The sequence below is a fragment of the Cricetulus griseus genome, chromosome 3 (genome assembly GCF_003668045.3).
Source record: "Cricetulus griseus strain 17A/GY chromosome 3, alternate assembly CriGri-PICRH-1.0, whole genome shotgun sequence".
Lineage (NCBI taxonomy): Eukaryota > Metazoa > Chordata > Mammalia > Rodentia > Cricetidae > Cricetulus > Cricetulus griseus.
In genome coordinates, this window is record NC_048596.1 from 181,349,450 (window position 1) to 181,370,143 (window position 20,694).

The following is a 20,694-nucleotide window of genomic DNA, read 5'->3' on the forward strand; positions in this document are numbered from 1 at the left end:
TCACTAATCTGGGTGACTGACTTCCTTTTTCACACCTCAACAAGATCCTGTCCCCTAATAGACAGGGACAAAAATTTAAAAGCCGATACTAAAAGCCCCAAGATTTCATTGTGGAGCTATTCACACAATTATCACAGTAGGATGGCTTCAACACCACAGAAATTCATTGCTACCTGGAAACTGAAAGCTCTGGTGATGGTGGCACCCAATTTGATATCTAACAAGGAATTACTCTCAGAATCGTGGGTAGCACTTTGCCCTTCCCACTGTAAGCCAGCAAACAAGTTCCCATCGGCCCCATTCATACAAATAAATTCCCACAGGCTCCATTCTATAAACAAATTCCTACAGGCCCCATCCATACCAGTCCCATATTAGCTCACCCACTATTGTTATAACAAAAAAATCTGAACCAATAACTTATAAAAAGAAGAGTTTCTAAGCTAGCAAGATGGCTCAGAAGTTAAGGGCCATCAAGCATGACAACATGAATTTGATCCCCAGGACACACACGGTAGAAGAGAATTGACTCCCCACATTGTCCTCTAGCCTTCACATATGTTCTATGGTTCTATGGTGTATGCACACACGCAGGCACTATACACACACACAGGCACACACACACACACACACACACACACACACACACAAATAAATGTAAAACAAAAAACAATAAAATACTTTTTAAAAAGAGAAAGACTTTCTCTAAACTCAGTTTTAAGACAGAAAACTCTAATATTGGATTCCTTCACCTAATGCGACACTGGTGAGAACACACTGGACTGCCTCACAACATAGCAGAGAGCAGAAAGGGAAATGGATGAAAAGAGGCAAACATAAGGGCTTTGCACAGTATTTAACAGTGGGACCCCAGGGGCTTATTGGAACTACACTAATCCATGTCCAGAGTAGTGAATCCAGAACCTAATTAAATCCCATCAGGCCCCACCTCATAGAGATTCCATCACTTCTCAGTATTTACACAATACAGTTAAAATTTCTAGCACATGAAACTTGACAAGACATGCATTATCTAATTATAAGTCATAGCAGCTGGCTAGTGGGAATACATCCACCCTACCTGATGGAGTTCCACTCAGATGGGGACTACCCAGCTGGCATCCAAGCACTGACTGGCCAGAAGACATGATGGTCCCACCCATAAGCCTCATTATGATAAGCAAATGTGATGCAGAAATGGCAGACAAAGTAAAGAGGAATGGTTCATGCCCTGTAGAAAGAGGCAGAAAAGAAATGAAGACAGTAAGGAGTGGGCTGATATTGAGGGCCTGCATGTCACTGGGGTCATGGTGAAGGTGGTGAGGACTAGGCTGATGAGGACTAGGAGGTCTTCTTGACACCTGGGGCCATGATGATGATGTCCAGGCAGGGCTGCTGCCAAGGGTCATGTCTAGGTCCCTGGTCCTACATCAGCCAGGATCTGTGTTTATGTCTGTGGCTCCCACTGCCATCAAGGGCCATGCTGATTCCAGTGGTCCAGGATGACTCCTGGGGCTGTGTTTGGGTCCAGAGAGCCAAGCTGCTGCTGGAGCCATGACAATCGTGTGGCCTTCAAACACCACCTGAAGCCATGGTGACAGCCAAACCCAAGCTACTGCTGAGGTCCATGTCTGGGTTCATGGTCCTACTGCACTCTAGAGGTCTATGTTAATGTCCATGACCCCTGTGGCCACCAAAGACCATAAGAAGTCTGGGATCTGGGCTAAAACCTGTGGCCTTGTAGGCATCCAGGGGCCATGCTGTTGCAAAAGCCATCCTGATCTGAGTGGCCTAGGCTACCACCAGGACCTAGGATGTTGACCAAGCCTAGCTGCTACCCAGGACCATGTCTGGGTCCATGACCCAGCAGCAGCTGCTGTCTGTGGGATCCCACTAGTGGGATCCTCTAGGCCACACAGAGGCCTGGGATCTAGGCCAGAGCCTACAGCCTGGTTGGAGTATGGGCACCATGCAACACCAGGACCATACACATCTGGGTGGCCTGTGCTGCCACCTGTGGGGCTATGATGTCATCTGGGCCCAAGATGCTGTTGAGGATCATATCTGGGTCTATGGTCCACCTGGAGTTATGGTCTGTGTTGATGTCTGTGGCCTGTGTCACCTCAGGGAGCCTTAGGAACCATGTGGGATGAAATCAGAGGGCCATGCTGTATCAGCCCCACCCTTCACTGACCAGGAGAAGTTGGCCTTGCCTCTCACTGGACACTCTGGCAAAAGAACTGGCACTGACCCTCATAGGAGATCTGACTCCTGCACTTGGGAGAGATGATTCCACCCCTCACCACAGGCAAGAGTGACCAGAGGGTGTAGGGGAGCTGACTCTGCCCTCTCACCTGAGGTGGGAGGCCCCAGTGGCCCAGACTGACCAGCTCAGCTACCACTCAGGTCCACAGCCAGGGTTGGCCCATCCTAGCATCTACCCCATCTAGGACCTGCTGGAACTTGTGAGGAGACAGGTCCTGTGGAAAGATACCCCAGGATCTCTATGACTCTGTAAGGCTATAGGATATCCCAGAGGAGCTCTGGTGAGGATCCAGTGATGATGATGTACCCAAAACCAGAGGCCTTGAACCAGACCAGTGACTCATTGCAATGAATATTTGCCAGCAAAGCTGATAGGACAAAAGTGTATATGTCTATGACACAACAAGGCCCCAATGTCACCAGGATGAATGAAGAGGTGCTGGAGAGGCAGGAAAGAAGGAGAAGCAAGGAGGTTTTTGGCTGTTGCTAGCGTTTCTTGTTGGTTTTTGGGGGGTGGGGGAGTTGGAAGGATTTTTGGGTTGTTCTTGGTTTTGCTTTTCTTAGTTTGTTTGCTTTATTTCTTGGTTTTGTTTTCTTTTGTTGCGGGAGGTGGCTGTTAGGGCAACCCAACAGGCAAGCATAATTGGAGTACATGATGTGAAAGTCGCAAATAATCAATACAGAAGTTAAATTTTAAAAAACAAATATAAAAAATAAGTCATAACATCAATTCCATTTCCAAGGATATTGCCTTTATGGTGGAGCTCCCCTCAACACACTCCTCTGTGCTGGCTTGACAAAAGCTAGGAGTTATCTGAAAGGAGGGAATCTCAACTGAGAAAATGCCTCCAGAAGATCCTGCTGTGGGGCTATAAGGCATTTTCTTAATTAGTAATTGATCAGGGAGGGTGCCATCCCTGGGATGGTGGTCCTGGATTCTATAAGAAAGCAGGTTGAGCAAGCCATGAAGAGCAAGCTAGTAAGGAGCACTCCTCCATGACCTCTGTATCAGCTCCTGCCTCCAGGTTCCTTCCCTGTTTGAATTCCTGTCCTGACTTCCTTTGATGATGAATGGTGATATGGATGTATAAGCCAAATAAACTCTTTCCTCCCCAAGTTGCTTTGATCATGGTGTTTGATCACAGCAATAGTCACCCTAAGACACCTCCCCCTCATGACAAAACTGGGGAGACTGAGTTTGCACATCGTAATGGAGGCAGGAAACAAACAACTATGGGCATGAATTATGGAAAACATACAGGCCCCAGGCCTTAGATATTGACCCTAAAGATAGTAGTTCATCCATCTTTGGCATTTAAAGCTATCTACCCTCCATTTTCAGTGTGACACAACCCTGTAGCTGCAATTCCTGCACCAAGGAAGCTAGGCAGGAGGATCACAGCCCCAGGTCAGTCTGATGACATATTCTGAGTAGAAACAGGAATAGTGGATAGGGCAGGCAGTGAGGAGGTGGGGGAAGGGCTGGGAGGAGAGGAGGGGAGGAAAACTGTGTCAGGATATAAAATAGATATTTTAAAAACAAGAGATAAGCAAAATGCACTCTACAGCCAAAAACAAAAGAAATGAAAAAAGAATCCAAATAAATAAATAGGAAAATATACTCTCTTCTATTTCTGTTCAAGTGGTAATTGGATTTAGTTTTGTGAGATGAAGAACTAGGTATGCACACAGGATGCTGACCCCTGAATCACCCTGAAGGTAGGTAGAGCAGGCCCAGGTGAGTTCCGTGTGTCCTGTCTTCTGCCATTACTCCAGTGTCATTTGGTCTGCAGACACTGTGAGGGACACACTTGCATGACCATTGCCCATCTGCTAAAAAGGTCGTCTGTGAAGCCCTCCCTAGATGTGGGATTGTAGTAAGAAACAGGAGATCCAGACATGTCAAGGAGCAGAGGTTCCTACCCATTAGTTCTGTGGGGATAGGTAGCTCATACAAGGAGCTATCTTCCTCCCTTCACAGTCCCCATATAACCTCAGGACCACCAGACCACATCCTACTTGCCAGGGCATCCATGTAAATAATTGTGTCACCAACTTTTGTCCCTAAATATTCTCTATTCCCCCCATGCTTCTCTTGTTTGACTAATCCCCCCAGCAAGTATGACTAATTACCCCATTTATGACAAATCCCACCATGTTTGGAAGAGCAGGTGTACTAGCTCTTGAACGCATGAATTAAGACCAAAAATTGGTGTTAGGATAGATTTCTGAATTATTTCCCCATTTACTTTTTGAGACAGAATCTCTGACTGAACCTGGCTCTCACAGATTTACCTAGACCGCCTATCAAGTTAGTACCCAGGATGTGCCTGTCCCCACTTCTCAGCACTGAGGTTACAGGTGCACACCACCATGCCTGGCTTATGTGTGGTTTTTATATGTGTGCAAGGGATATGAGCCCAGGTACTCATGCTTGTACAGAAAGTTTACTCTAGGCCCTAGATCTGCCTACTTTTTAAGACTTATTTATTTTCTGTGTATGAATGTTTTGCCTGCACTCGTGTTAATAAGTTTGGCTACTTTTAATAAAGCTTTGTGAATGTTTACACACATAACTTCATATGATCCCATGCTTTCAAATTTTAGAATTCAGACCTAGGGCAGAATCACTGAGTCGTGTGGAAAGTATGCGGAACCTTTAGAGAAACTGTAGGGCTAGAGGTCAGCTCAATGGTAGAGAGCTTACCTAGTGTGTACAAAGCCCTGGATTCAGTGCCCAGCACCACCAAAAAAGAAAATAAAGTCAAATTAGGTGGTACAGGCCCATAATCCTAACTACTCAGAGGTATAAAGCGAAAGGTCACACATTAAGACCTGCCTAAGCGACAGAGCAAACACCAAGCCATCTGGTAAACTTAGTGAGACCCTGTCTCAAAATAAAAAGCCAAGAAAAGGAGAAGAGTCAGAAGCTGAAACTAGAGTTCACAGTGTAGCACTTGTCTAGCCTATGAAACCTTAGGCCCGATCCCCACAATCAGAAACACATTTTTTGAAAGGCAAATAGGAAAAGAAAAGATAATGTTGAGTTCCCTTCAAAATGATCACCTCACACCAGCCAAGTGTGAAGATACCAGTTGCTTTGTGTCCTCATGGCCTGAAATATTATTATATTAGATGGGTATGGTTGAAGGTGTTTCCCTAAATTTTTAGTGTCTGCTTCTTGAGGAAGTGGGGAGAGAGAAGGGAGAGTCAGATATGTTACTTTGGCACCAGTTAACTCTGAGAGGAGATTTATTTTTGTCACACTTTGGACCTTTCAGTCCATTCTAGCATGAAAGACAAGACGTTCCAGCCATGCAGCAGGAGCATGTGATGACAAGTGCTCACGGGGCAGCAGATCAGAGAGCAGAGAGACCCAGAACTCAAGAAAATTGTCCTCTGACCTCCACACCTACAACTACGCGAACCTGCATGCATGCATACATATAATTGCGATCACACACACATACACCATACCACACATAATAATAAATAAACAAAATGTTCCTCTTACACATTCATTCTGTGTTTTTAAACTTAGAACTCCACTAAACTACTGGATTAATTTCTAGATACATATGTCCTACAAAAAAAATCTCAAAATGGAAATATAAAAAGACCCAGAATGACCCAAACAATATTAAACAATAAAAAACACTGCTGTACATCACCCCCCTGATTTGAAGTTATACTTGAAATACAGAGTTATAGTAATAAAAACAGCATGGTACTAGTGTGAAAAATAGACATGCTGATCAGTAGACTATAATTGAGGACCCAGACATAAGCACACGCTGATACAACCCCTTGAGTTTTCACAAAGAGAGCAAAACACACATTGGAGAAAAGACAGTATCTTCAATAAATGCTGATGAACCTCAATATGAGACCTGATACCCTGAATCCAATAGGAAACACACTTGAACTTTTAGACACAGGAAAGGATTTTCTGAACAGGACTCTGGTAGTACAGGCTTAAAGACCAGCAATTGCCAAATGGGACCTATGACACTAAGTCTTCTGTACAGCAAAGGATACCATCATTTCAGTGAAAAGGCAGCCTGCAAAACGGAGAAAAAAATCTTTACTGGCTATACATCTGACAGACAGAAGTATAGTGTCTAGAACATACAGAGAGAAAGAGAGAGAGAAAGAGAGAGAGAGAGAAAGAAAGAAAGAAAGAAAGAAAGAAAGAAAGAAAGAAAGAAAGAGAAGGAAAAAACTAAACACCAAGAAAAGAAACAACTCTGATCCGGTCGGTGGTGGCTCATGCCTTTAATACCAGCACTTGGGAGGCAGAAGCAGGAGAATCTCTGTGAGTTCGAGACCATCCTGGTCTCCAAGAGCTAGTTCCAAGACAGGCTCCAAAGCTACACATAGAAATCCTGCCTCGAAAAAAACAAACAACAATAACAAAAAAAAAAAAATTAAAAACTGGAGCATGTATCCACAAGACCTGGGTTCAATTCCCAGAACCCACATGGCAACTCACAATTGTCTATAACTCCAGGAACCAATACCCTCAAACAGACATACATACAGACAAACCACTAAAAAATATATAAATAAATAAATAAAAACTGGAGCATGGAATTAAACAGAGAGAAACAAAAGAAATACAAATAGCTAAGAAATATTTTTATAAATGTTCAACATTCTTAACCATCAGGAAAATGCAAATTAAAAGTGCCTTGAGATTTCAGCTTACCCCAGTCAGAATGGTTCAAGATAGGAAGAAGGACAAGGGGAAAGAGAAGGAGGAGGAGGAGGAGGAGGAGGAGGAGGAGGAGGAGGAGGAGGAGGAGGAGGAGAAGAAGAAGAAGAAGAAGAAGAAGAAGAAGAAGAAGAAGAAGAAGAAGAAGAAGAAGAAGAAGACGATGACACTATTTGTGGAAGTGCAAACTGTAAACTGGTGCGTCCACTATGAAAATCCAGTGTAGAAATTCCTCAGAATGTTAAAATGGATGCTGGAGCAATGACTCAGCAGTTGGAGGCCCTGGCTGCTCTCCCACAGGACTGAAGTTTGACCTAGCATCCACATGGCAGTTCTCAACTGTAGTTCCAGGCCCAAGGAATACAATGCCCCCTTCTGGCTTCCAGGGGCACTGCATGCATTGGTACACAGATATGAAGGCAAAACACCCATAAAGGCAGAATAATAAAGATTTGATTCATTAATTTTTTAAAAGCTAGTACTAAGGGCTGGAGAGATGGCTCATGGACTAAGAGCTCTGGCTGCTCTTCCAGAGGACCCAAGTTCAATTTCCAGCACTCACATGATAACTCCAGATCCAGGGGATCCAACACCCTCTTCTAACTTCTGGGCATCAGGCATGAAAGTGATACACAAGACATACATGCAGACAAAACATCCATACACATAAAATTATGTTAGAAATTTAATGTTAAAAATATTGTTAAAGCTAGAAACAAACAGGCTGCATGGCATACCCCTTTCATCTTAGCACTTACCTGGCAGGCATAGGCAGACAGATATCTGTGAAGTTAAGTCCATCCTGACTTTCATAGCAAGTTACAGACCATCCAGGGATGCACAGTGAGAGCCTGTCTTTTATAAAATCTAGAAATGGATCGTCCATAAATATGATCTAGCTATACCACTTGGGCATAATCCCAAAGGATTCTGTGTCTTACTATAGAGATAAATGCTCATGTTTGGCCATTGCTGTTCTGTTCACAATATCCAGTAAGTACAAAGAGCCTAGATTTCTACCACCTGATGAATGGATAATGAAAAGGTAAAGATATTTTATGTAAAGAAATATTATTCAGCTGAAAGAAAAATGAAATTATAATTTTTTCAGGTAAATGCATGCAGCTAGAAATAGTCACTTTTAGTGAGATAACCCAGACCCAGAAATATAAATGTTGCATGCCACCTCTGACATGTGAAAGCTAACTTTGAATATTTAGATGTATTTAAGTTAGAGTATCCATAGGAGACTGGAAACTATTAAGTGACCAAGGAAAAGGATAGAACATAGATGATATAAAAGTGGCAAGGGGAACAATGGAACAGAAAAAGTTAAAAGGAGTGAGGAAGGGCAGGGTACAGGAGTGAGTATGAGGTGGGATAACTAACACTAAAGAACTATGAAAATGCCACATGGAATTACTAGTGTGGAAATTTCCAAAATGTGCATACATACATACATACATACATACATACATACATACATACACACACACACACACACACACACACACACACACACACAAATATATGTGGATTAAACAGAGTTACTCTGTAACAGAGGGACAATGCCTCTCCCAGACACTATAGACTACCAAATAATAAAAACCAGTGCTCAGTATAGGTTACCTATTTTTTTAGTTATTTGTTAGTGAGTTCCTATAGACCCTCCCTGCAAAACAAAAAATTACACTCCATTACCATTGCTCTTGGCTACCCTCCAAAATTTGACAGTAAACTATTGCTGAAGACACCACATACTTGAATCAAAAGACATGAAAAATAAAGGCAGTACCAAACTGAACGTTTCATCCCTACTGCATAGCTTCTATAATACTGGAAGGTTCTATGCACTATTGGGAGAGAACAGTTGTTAACAGTTTTACCCATGTTTGACCCTTCAAAGTACAATAATGACTGGCCTGGCAAGATAAGCCCACTGGTGCAATAGTAGCACAGTGTAATAGAAGTAACCAACCACTTTCTGATTTGATTTAAAGCCTTACCAAGATGAAACTCATGCCTGATACTATTACCTGAGCACAAGACTGGTGGCTGGCTAGGTCACAGACCCTAGGGTAGATCCTAAGAATATTATAACAATAGCAATAATAATGATGATGATGATGATGATGATGATAAACTGCCCCCTAAGTTCTTATCTATATACCCATAGATTAGTATATCTCTCAGCCCTCATCAGAGAAGCTTCTTTTTGTAGTAGATGATGATGATTAAAACAGAGATCAGCAACCAGTCAATGTGTAGAGAATATCAGACTGTGGAGTGTTCAGCTCTAAATCCGACACCTATAACACACACGCGCACACACATGCACACACACACACACACACACACACACACACACACACACACACACCAAGACTCAGAGATTATTATGTAAGAGGAGGAAGAAGGATTATAAGAGCCAGAAAAAATAGATACCTACAGCAAAATAGTATTTGTCAGACACAACTAGGTCTTTGCACACTTGAATTCAGTAGATGGGACTGCATGCACAAGACCTGCACAAGATCAACCCAGCATAAATCTCAGCACATGCCTATATAAGGAGCCACTCCCAAATGATGGCTGCTGGGATGTGGCAGGGGGAGTCAATTTTCTTCAGTTCCTGAGAGGCTTCTCATTCTCCAAAAGATGGTTCTACACCCATGCACATATGAACAAAACCAAATTAATTCAGTGAATTGTTTTTAGAACACACGAAGTTGTGAGGGGAAATGGTAGAAGGAATAGAGGAGACAAAATGGGGAAAATAGATTTGGTTCAAAACACATTATGTGCATATGTGAAATTCTCAAACAATAAAGAGAATGTTTTAAATATTTCATTATACTTACTTGGGGTGTGTGTGTGCATGAGTACATATGTGTGCACATGTTCACACAAGCACACATGTCACAGAACCCATGTGAAGGTCAAAGGACAACTTGAAGAGATAATGTCTCTCCTTAACATGTGAGGTCCAGAGATCTAACTTAACTGCATCAGGCTTGGTGGCAAATACCTTTCACTGTTGAGTCACCTCACCAGCCCCTTCCATATTTTCATTGTTGCTTTAGCCACCATCAGTGCAGACCTTCCAAATGATGGTGTAATACGTGACAGAACACATGGGGACTCCCCATCTCCCAGCTGTAGTACATGGCAGAATTAGGAAAAACTCTTTCCCCATGAGTTAGCATAAAGAAGCTGTTCTATGACACTAAGCTGAGAAGAGCTGGGGATCTCTCAGTCCCATAGCCCAGCTATTCATTAGGTCAGGAGTGCATCTTCCAGGCAGGGCCTGGAAGCATGGCTTGGAACACAGAAGGTTGGAGATGAGATCCATTCAGGTCTCATTGAATGGCAGAAGTAGGAAAAGCCATGATCTCAGCATGCCAGCTCCTCAAATCCAGGTAAACTGTTGGTTGCTCCAAGGTGAAAGCAGAACCTGGCATTGCTGGGCTCTGAGCCTGTGAGGGACTAGAACCAATAGGTCCAGGCTGGTTTTCAGGAGCTAATATAGACTATCTAATGTTGAATCCCCACACCCTCCACTGAGAAGTCAGCCTGATGACTTTGCTCTCCATCCATCCACACAGGGCCCAGGATGCTTCAGACTCTCCAGGAGATGTCCTGCCTCCTCCAAGGTAACAAAGCCTGGGAGTCCCTGCCAGTTTCTTGTGCCAACAGTCTCATGTGGCAATTTTGAAAAGATTTCTTTTGAGACAAGGTCTATTTATGTAGCCCTGGCTGTCCAGTAATTCACTCTGTAGGTAGGCATAACCTCAAACTCAGAGATCTGCCTACCTTTGCCTCCTGAGTGCTGGGATTAAATGCATACGCCACTATGCCTGACTTTGTTTCATGACTTTCAAGGGGATAAGTGACTTGCACTGGGCCTAAGTGACAGAGTTAGGGAGACTTGCAGATGTGCCAATCACACATACATCCCACCCCCTCCCTCATCCTCTTCTTCCTCCTTCTCCTTCTCTGTTCCTTTGTGTATGTTCATGTGTGTACCTATGAAAGCCAGAGAACAACCTTGGTTTTTGTCCCTCAGGAGGAATCTACCTGTGGGAGCCCAGAAGTGACTCAGTTTCCATCTGGAATCTATTCTGACTTATAAAACATTGGAGTTCAAGCTTGCTTGTTTCAATCTCCTTGAGAGCCGTGAGAAAGTTCTGATGAAGCCCATGGAAAAGAGCACATTATCTCGCTAACAAGCTTCTGATGCCAGTTGAAAGGCATGTAGAGATAGGGAATGAATCTGCTTTCTGCTAACAGGATTCATATACTAGTAAACCTATCTGCTCCTCAATTCAAGGACAGTGCAGAGGGATGCCTAATTGACTATGCTGCTCATTGTTCTGCTTTGCCTCTAGTCTGTGCATAAGCAGGGTCTAAATTAAACTCAGGGATGTCCAGTGTGTGGAAAAGCATGGACTGGTCAGTCCTCCGGAATCTATCCTGTGTTTCTGTCTGCTTCTTTTATCTGCCTTTTCTCAATCTTCATGCCCCTACTCAAGTAACCCAGCTCTCGTTGGAGCAGGCTCCGACCCTCTACCTAAGTTTTTTTTAAGATTCTCTCTCTCTCTCTCTCTCTCTCTCTCTCTCTCTCTCTCTCTCTGTGTGTGTGGGGGGGGGGCGGGTGTATGTATGTATGTATGTGTAGAAAGACACTGGACTACAGAAAAAATTTCTGAACTGAATCAGCCGGTGTAATTCAAAGATGTATTGACCTCAGTAGGGAAACCAGGACATGTGTTATGTTGGGGAAAAGGTTTTGCTTTTGTTTCCACAGGAGAAGAAAAGTTTTGGATACCATCAAAGTTGGTCAAGATTCAGGTTGAACAGGAAAAACCTCTCGATGAGGAGAAATGACAGGTCATCCACCAAGGTATATCTCATGAATTGTATAGAAAGCTCACAAAGGAAAGGGAAGTGTTTTGTTCTTGTCTTCACGGGAAAACCCATCTCCAAAATGCAAGAAGACACTGAGCGTGTAGATACCTAAAAAACAGAGGATAGCTAACCAAAAAGAACCATCAAACAAAGAAGAATCTATCATGTGGTAAACTTTAAAACCTATTTATATACAAGAATCTATTTCTCTTTACTTCCTTGTACCCTTTAGTCCCAATTCACGCTGACTTTAGAGTTGGATTTGGCTGTCCTCCTCCAAATCCAAGCATGTTGTAGAAACAAAATTCAGAGTTTCTGTATTGTATCAAGAAGCCAATTGATGTAAGATGTAAGACAGGAAAAGAAAAAAATCAAGGGACTGTCATTTGTCTATCTCATCTTTCTCTGAAAGTCTAAATTCCATCATAGTTATTATATTCCCTATTATTGCCCTTCCCAGTATGCATACCTATAAAAGTTGAAATTTTTGTGTTGATATTAATGTTTAAGTTTCCCACAATGAACAAAGAATTTCCTAACAGCCATCTCTGGACTCTGGAAAGAAAATGGGGCCTCACCTCATCGACTCCAGTGGATCCAACTTGATGCATTTGAATTGACAATCACCACTCTAAAACTGGTTTGGGACTACATCGCTCTAGACAACCCCAGAGCAGCTAGCTGAGATGGTGCACATTCTAATTACACTCTGGCCAAAGCTTCAGATAAGAACTTCAATCAAAACAAGGACTTCAATCAAGATAAGAACTTAAATCAAGAACTTCAACCAAGCATCTCCTGCCAAACTGAGACTGGGTACAAATGTTGTAGCTAGTTCACTTGAAATTTTCACTACTCTAACATTTTTCTTCCTACAGGATCCCATGAGGTTATCATAGTCCCATTTCAGCAGGAAGTAACTCTGAGAATACTACGCCCCTTTTCCCCAATGTTGACACTAAAGATAATGTACACCTGGTTAGGGTTAGTTTTCTATTGTTTGGGGTTGGGTTGGAAGGAGGTGTTCAGGCTTGGACATCACTTTAAGATAACTTCAGAGTTTAGATGGGATAGATATGGTTAGGATGAGACGTAAGTAGATTATTATATCTTCTTGTGATTCACCTTAGTGATTATTAGCTATAGACAACTTACACTGTTATAGATCCTTGTATATATAACTTACTTATAATTTGTATACCACAGTTCATCTTACTGTGTAAAGTCTTCTTTTTACTAGTGATATTTGGTGCATAATTATGTTCATTTTCTATGTACATATGCTTTTACATTTGTTAAGACATTATGTACACAACTAGTTTGCTTCAAGTTTAAATCCTTTTTTTTTAGACTACAAGGGGAATTGTAGAAAGAGACCCTGGATACCTACACCACTGACCATGCCCTTTTGGGCATGGTCACAGGTAAGTAGAGGGATAGGATAAAGAGCTAGGAGGAAAGGAGTTCGCCCTCTCTCGGGTTCAGGCCAGGTCTCGAGGCATCTGAGACAGGGTACCAATCTGGTTATTGGCTCCTCGTGTGAGTATTCCTTCTTAATAAATATACAACATTTAATAACCCATCCTGTGTTCAATTATGTTGCATTTCACCTATACCTATAATCTTCCCAAGTCCAGAAGCCTAGATGCCAGTGTAAGAACATAATCAACAACAGCCAGGGCAATATATCACCACCAGAGCCCAGCTATCCTACCACAGCAAGAACTGATATCCCAATGCAGCTGAAGCACAAAAAAAAAAACAGCCTTAAAACCAATTTTATAAAGATGATAAAGGTTCTTAAAAAGGAAATGAATTTAATTCCTTAAAGAAATCACGGAAAAGACAAACAAAACATTGGAGTAAATTAATAAATCTCTTAATGAAAGCCAAGAAAAACAAGCAGGTGAAGGAAACTGTTCAAGACCTGGAAATGGAAATAGAAGCAATAAATAAAACACAACTGAGGGACCTGGACATAGAAAATCTAAGTGAACAGGAACTGCAGATGTAAGCATCACCAATAGAATACAAAAGATGGAAGTGAGAGTCTCAGTCAAAGAAAATATTAAATCTACAAACTTCCTAACATAAAACATCCAGGAAATCTGGGACACTATGAAAAGACCAAATATAAAAATCATAGAAATAGAAAAAGGAGAAGAATCCCAGCTCAAAAACCCAGAAAATATATTTAACAAAATCATAAAAGAAATCTTTCCTAACCTAAACAGGAATTTTCCTATAAAGGTACAAGAAGTTTACAGAACACCAAATAGATTAGACCACAAAAGAAAGTTCCTTTGCCATATAATAATCAAAACACTACTGACAACCAAATGGAGAGGCTATCTGGGTGGGTTGGGCCATTTTTGCCATGGACATCAGTGACTTTGTACATGTAAAAGGAAGTGTTCCTGTAGTCACCTCCACAAGGCTCTTTCTTTCCTACCCAGAGGATCACTACTCTTCCCAAAGTACTATTAGTTATTCTCTGTCTGTGCTAATTCTGTCAACACATTAAATGGGTCTTTAAAACTTGGAATGTGTCAGCATGCTGTCTTTTTAATCCAATATATAAGTTCTCTCTTTAAATATATTAAAATAAAAATGTATATAGTTACCTTTCAAAAGGAACACTAAAAATGCAAACAAATAAAGAATATTAAAAGCTTCAAGGGAAAAAAGGCCAAGTAACATATAAAGGCAGACCTATTAGAATTACATCCAACTATTCAATGGAGACACCAAAAGCCGGAAGGGAGAGTTGTTATGCAGACATTAAGAGAACACAGAAGCCGGGCGTTGGTGACACATGCCTTTAATCTCAGCACTCAGGAGGTAGAGGCAGGTGGATCTCTGTGAGTTCGAGGCCAGCCTGGTCTCCAGAGCGAGTGCCAGGATAGGCTCCAAAGCTACACAAGAGAAACCCTGTCTCGAAAAACCCAAAAAAAAAAAAAAACAGAGACAGAGAGACAGAGACAGAGACAGAGAGACAGAGAGACAGAGAGAGAACACAGATAACAGCCCAGACTACTATACCCAGAAAAACTATCAATCACCATAGATGAAGAAAACAAGATAGTCCAGGACAAAGTCAAATTTAAACAGTATCTGTCCACAAATCCAGCCCTAGAGAAGATACAAGAAGGAAAACTCCAATCCAAGGAACTACACTCACAGAAACACAGGCAATAAATAATGTTATGCCAGCAAAACCCAAAGAAGGGAAACACACACACACACACACACACACACACACACACACACACACACACTACAACAACAACAAAATAATGGGAATTAACAATCATTTGTCGGCAATGAGCCAGCTTCCTCTCTCTGTTTTCCGACTGGAACCCTGGAGGCTGTGCCAGAGAAGAAAAAGAAGTTTCCTGCTGTGCCAGAAACCCTTAAGAAAAAGCGAAGGAATTTCGCAGAGTTGAAGGTGAAGCGCTTTCGGAAAAAACTTTGCACTGAAGACACTGCAGAAGGCACGGCACGGAGGAAGCTCATTTATGAAAAGGCAAAGCATTACCACAAGGAATACAGGCAGATGTACCGGACGGAGATTCGCATGGCTAGGATGGCAAGGAAAGCTGGAAACTTCTATGTGCCTGCAGAACCCAAGCTGGCATTTGTCATCCGAATCCGAGGTATCAATGGTGTAAGCCCAAAGCTCCCAAAGGTGTTGAAGCTGCTCCGTCTTAGTCAGATCTTCAATGGCACCTTTGTTAAGCTCAACAAGGCTTCAATTAACATGCTGAGGATTGTGGAACCATACATTGCATGGGGGTACCCCAACCTGAAGTCAGTAAACGAGCTCATCTACAAGCGCGGCTATGGCAAAATCAATAAGAAGAGAATTGCCTTGACAGACAATTCCTTGATTGCTCAATCTCTTGGTAAATGCGGCATCATCTGCATGGAGGATCTAATTCATGAGATCTATACAGTTGGAAAACGCTTCAAGGAAGCAAATAACTTCTTGTGGCCCTTCAAATTATCTTCTCCATGAGGTGGAATGAAGAAAAAGACAACTCATTTTGTGGAAGGTGGTAATGCTGGCAACAGGGAAGACCAGACAAACAGGCTTATTAGACGGATAAACTAAGGTGTTGCCCGTGGTATTTTGTAATCTGGTCAGTTAATAAATAGTCATAACTTGGCAAACTGAAAAAAAATCATTGGTCATTAATATCACCCAATATCAATAGGGTCAATTCCCCCATAAAAGGCATGGTTTAACAGACTGGAGATGCATACAAGAAACACACCACAATGTCATAGATAGACATCACCTCAGAGTAAAGAGTTGGAAAAAATAATTTTTTCCAAGCAAAACGACCTAAGAAGCAAGCTGGTATAGTCACTTTCATATCTAACAAAATAGAATTCAAATTGAAAGAGACAGTGAAGGACGTTTCTAAACCTTAGATCATACTTCAAACCTCGCACATTAATAGTGGGAGACTTCGGCAGTAGTTCTGAAGGCCAACCAAGTGCTGCCACCACCCCACCACCACCCCACCACCACCACCTCTCTCATGGGCACCAGGGAAATGGCACCAGACACCACTACAAAGAACAAATATTTGATGGAAAGGTGGAAAAGACAAACAGAGCAGTTCTAGCACTATGGAGAGAGGCAGAACCAGAGATATGATGGCAGTGACCTGTGAAAGAGAGGGCTGAGATTGGAACAGTTATTGCCCAATGGGTTTGGCAGGATGGTGTACAACAGCCTGGAACTTATGTAGATGCAAACCAAACCTCTGAACCTGCCATCTGGTCATGGGATCCCCTGACTCTGGGCAACAACAGAGGCCTGAGATGAGGAAAGGTTTACTATCTGGATTAGATCTCCTTGAAAGACCACCATGGCCCAAGATACCACAGGAGGCCATGTTAGTGCCTGGTGGTACATGCTGCTTTCCCAGGCCATGATGAAGCCTGACATTAATGTGGATGTATGCAGTCTGCACCACTGCCTGATTCCTGGATGACCTCCTTGAGCTTAGCTACCTTGGGCCACCTAGCTGGAATGAGTGTCATGTGCAAGCACTTGAGACCAGGTTGAGTCTCATGGCCCATGAAGACACTGAGGGCCATAAATGGGGTCAATGGTCCTGATACAGCCAAGGGCCACGTTGATGTCTAAGGGTGATACCACCAAAGCCCATGCAGAACATGTGATCAGGAGATCTGCCCTGGTCCCTCAATAACTGCCACACATCAGTGCCACAGTACCATGGTCTTGGGAATGCTGGCTCCATGTAACTTGTGGGAGAGCTGGTCCTGCCCCTCAAAAGTCAACACACAAGAGTACTAGCGATGGTGAGCATGGGAGAGCCAGCTCCACACATCACAAGTGAGGTGCACCCCCTCACAGGAGAGATAACCCCACACCTCACCTGCCCACAGCTCTGTGGTGCAAGTGGTGGAATGGGCACAGGAGATCTGGCTCCAGCTACCACAGGACTCTCCTCAGTAGATGGCTTCTATCATGGATTCGGGAAGAAAAAGATTCACCCTCCCTTAGAGGGCTGGCCACTAGGAGTTCGACCAAACTCCAGTGAATATATGGACAACACAAAATGGACTGCTTCAGAGGGTATAGGGGAAGGTTACAGACATGGGAGGACTGGGAGGTGAGTGCCATCAGGGTGCATGGATGGTCTTCAAGTGGATTGAAAATTATCCTATCAAAGTAAATTATGTATTGTGACTAACTTTTGCAAAAAAAAAAAAAAAAAAAAAGTGGGAGACTTCAATTCTCCACTCTTACAAATGGACTGGTCATCCAGACAAAAAGTAAACAGAGAAATAATGGAGTTAAAAGATATCATAAATCAAAGGGACCTAACAGATATTTACAGAACATCTCACCCAATCACAGAAGAATATTCCTTCTTCTCAGCATCTCACTGAACATTCTCCAAAATTGACCATATCCTTGGTCAGACCACCACAGATAAAAGCTGAATATCAACAACAGAAAGCCTACAAATGCACAGAAACTGAAAAAATTCCTACTAAGTAACCTCTGTGTGGAGGCAGAAATAAAGAAATGAAAGACTTCCTGGAACTCAGTGAAAATGAATGCACAACATATCCAAACATGTAGCACAATGAAAGCAGTGCTGAGAGTTTGAAAGTTCATAGCACTAAATGCTTTCATAAAGACATTCGAAAGATCTCATACTAGCAACTTAACAGCACACCTGAAAGCTCTAAAACAAAAAGAAGCAAACACACCCAAGAGGAATAGATAAGGAAATAAGCAGACTCAGAGCTGAAATCAATAAAATAGAAACAAAGAGAACAATGCAAAGAATCAATGAAACAAAGAGGTGGTTCTTGGAGAAAATCAACAAGATAGACAAACCCTTATCTAAACTAACTAAAAGACAGAGAGAGAATATGCAAATTAACAAAATCAGAAAAGAAAAGGGGGACATAACAACAGAAACCAATGATAGCCAAAGAATCATTAGGTCATACTTCAAACACCGTACTCCACAAAATTGGAAAATCTAAAAGAAATAAACATTTTTTCTTGATAGATAGCACTTTACAAAGTTAAATCAAGATCAGATAAACAATTTAAATAGATCTATAAGCCCTAAGGAAATAGAAGCAGTCATCAAAAGTCTCCCAGCTACAAAACAATGCAGGGCCAGACAGTTTTAGCATAGAATTCTACCAGACTTTCAAAGAAGACCTAATACCAATACTCCTCAAATTATTCCACTAAAAAAGAAACAGAAGGAAGATTGCCAAACTCTTTTTATGAGGCCACAGTCTAACTGATACCCAAACTACACAAAGATACAAGTAAGAAAGAGAATTACAGACCAATTTCCCTCAAGAACATTGATGCAAAAATACTCAATAAAATATTCAAAAACCAAATCCAAGAACACATCAAAAAGATCATCCACCATGATCAAGTAGGCTTCATCCCAGAGACACAGGGATTGTTCAACATATGAAAATCTGTCAATGTAATCCACCATATAAACAAACTGAAGAAAAAAGAAACACGATCATCTCATTAGATGCTGAAAAAGTCCTTGACAACATCCAATACCCTTTCATGATAAAAGTATTGTTGAGAGCAGGGATAAAGACATACCTAAACATAATAAAGGCAATTTACAGCAAGCAAATAGCCAACATCAAATTAAATGGAGAGAAACTCAAAACAAATCCACTAAAATCAGGAACAAGACAAGGCTGTCCACTCTCTCCATATTTATTCAATATATTACTTGAAGTTTTAGCTAAAACTAATCATACAACTAAATGAGATCGAAGGGATATAAATTGGAAAGGAAAAAGTCAAAGTATCAATATTTGCAGATGATATGGTAGTTATACATAAGCAACCCAAAAAAATTCTACCAGGGATCTCCCACAGGTGTTAAACACCTTCAGCAAAGTGGCTGTATACAAGATTAACTAAAAAAAAAAAAAAAAAAAAAAAAAAAAAAAAAAAAAAAAAAAAAAAAGCATTAGCCCTTCTATCTACCAAAGGCAAATGAACTGAGAAAGAAAACTGGAAAACAACAGCCTTCACAATATCTTGGGATAACACTAACCAAGCAAATGAAAGACCTGTATTGATATGGTATAATGCTCATGTACACTATAAAGATTTGTCACTCCTGTTAGTTTAATAAAATACTGATTGGCCAGTAACCAGGCAGGAAGTATAGACAGGCCTAGCAGACTAGGAGAATTCTGGGAAAAGGAAGGCAGAGATACAGTCACCAGCCAGATGCAGAGGAATCAAGATGAGAGATAATGCCTTACTGAGAAAAGGTACTAAGCCATGTAGGTAAACATAGATACGAATTATTGGTTAATTTAAGTTGTAAAAGCTTGTTAGTAATAAGCCTGAGCAATAAGCCAAACAGTTTGCAATTAATATAAGCCTTTGTGTGATTTTTTTGAGACTTTTAATCCCAGCACTTGGGAGGCAGAGGAAGGCAAATTCCTAAGTTCGAGTTCAGCCTGGTCTACAGAGTTCCAGGACAGCCACGTCTACACAGAGAAACCCTGTCTCGATAAACAAAAAAAAAAAGGGGGGGCTTCTAAACAGAGAATTCTCAACAAAGGAATCTCAAATGGCCAAGAAACACTAAAGAAATGTTCAATGTTATTAACCATCAGAGAAATGCAAATCAAAATGACTTTGAGATGCCAACTTAACCTGTCAGAATGACTAAGATCAGAAACACAAGTGACAGCTCATGCTGGTGAGAATGTAGGGTAAGGAGAACACTTCTCCATTGCTGGTGGGAGTGCAAACTTGTAGAGGCTTTGGAAATCAATATGGTGTTCTCTCAGATAACTGGAACTCAATTTACCTCAAGCTATGCTACTCTTAGGCATATACCCAAATGATGCATAAGGACACTTGTTCAGCTACATTCATAACAGCTCTATTTGTAATAGCGGGAAACTGGAAACAACCTAGACATCCCCCACCTGAAGAATGGATAAAAACAATTGGGCACATTTAACCAATGGAGTATCGGGATATTGTTAAAAACAATATCATGAAATTTGCAGGCAGATAGATAGAACTTGAAAAAAATCATCCTGAGTGAGGTAACCCAGATCCAGAAAGAAAACATGAATGTTTTGTATGTACTCACTTGTAAGTGGATATTAGCTGTAAAGTAAAAGAAAACCATGCTACAGTCCACATATCCAGAGAGGCTAAGTAACAAGAGGGGCTTAGGGGTGGGGGTGTAAGGATCTCCCTGGGAAGGAGAAATAGAACCAATTTTGCCAGT

The 20,694-nt window shown here is 41.7% G+C and overlaps 1 protein-coding gene across 1 annotated transcript; it reads left to right on the top strand.

The window, feature by feature from the left end:
- Positions 1–15,389: 15,389 nt before the first annotated feature.
- Positions 15,390–15,920, top strand: LOC100770595 (60S ribosomal protein L7-like). Its single transcript, XM_035442618.1, has one exon. The coding sequence runs from the start codon at positions 15,444–15,446 to the stop codon at positions 15,903–15,905; it is 462 nt and encodes a 153-aa protein (XP_035298509.1). The 5' UTR covers positions 15,390–15,443; the 3' UTR covers positions 15,906–15,920.
- The last annotated feature ends 4,774 nt before the right edge of the window (positions 15,921–20,694 follow it).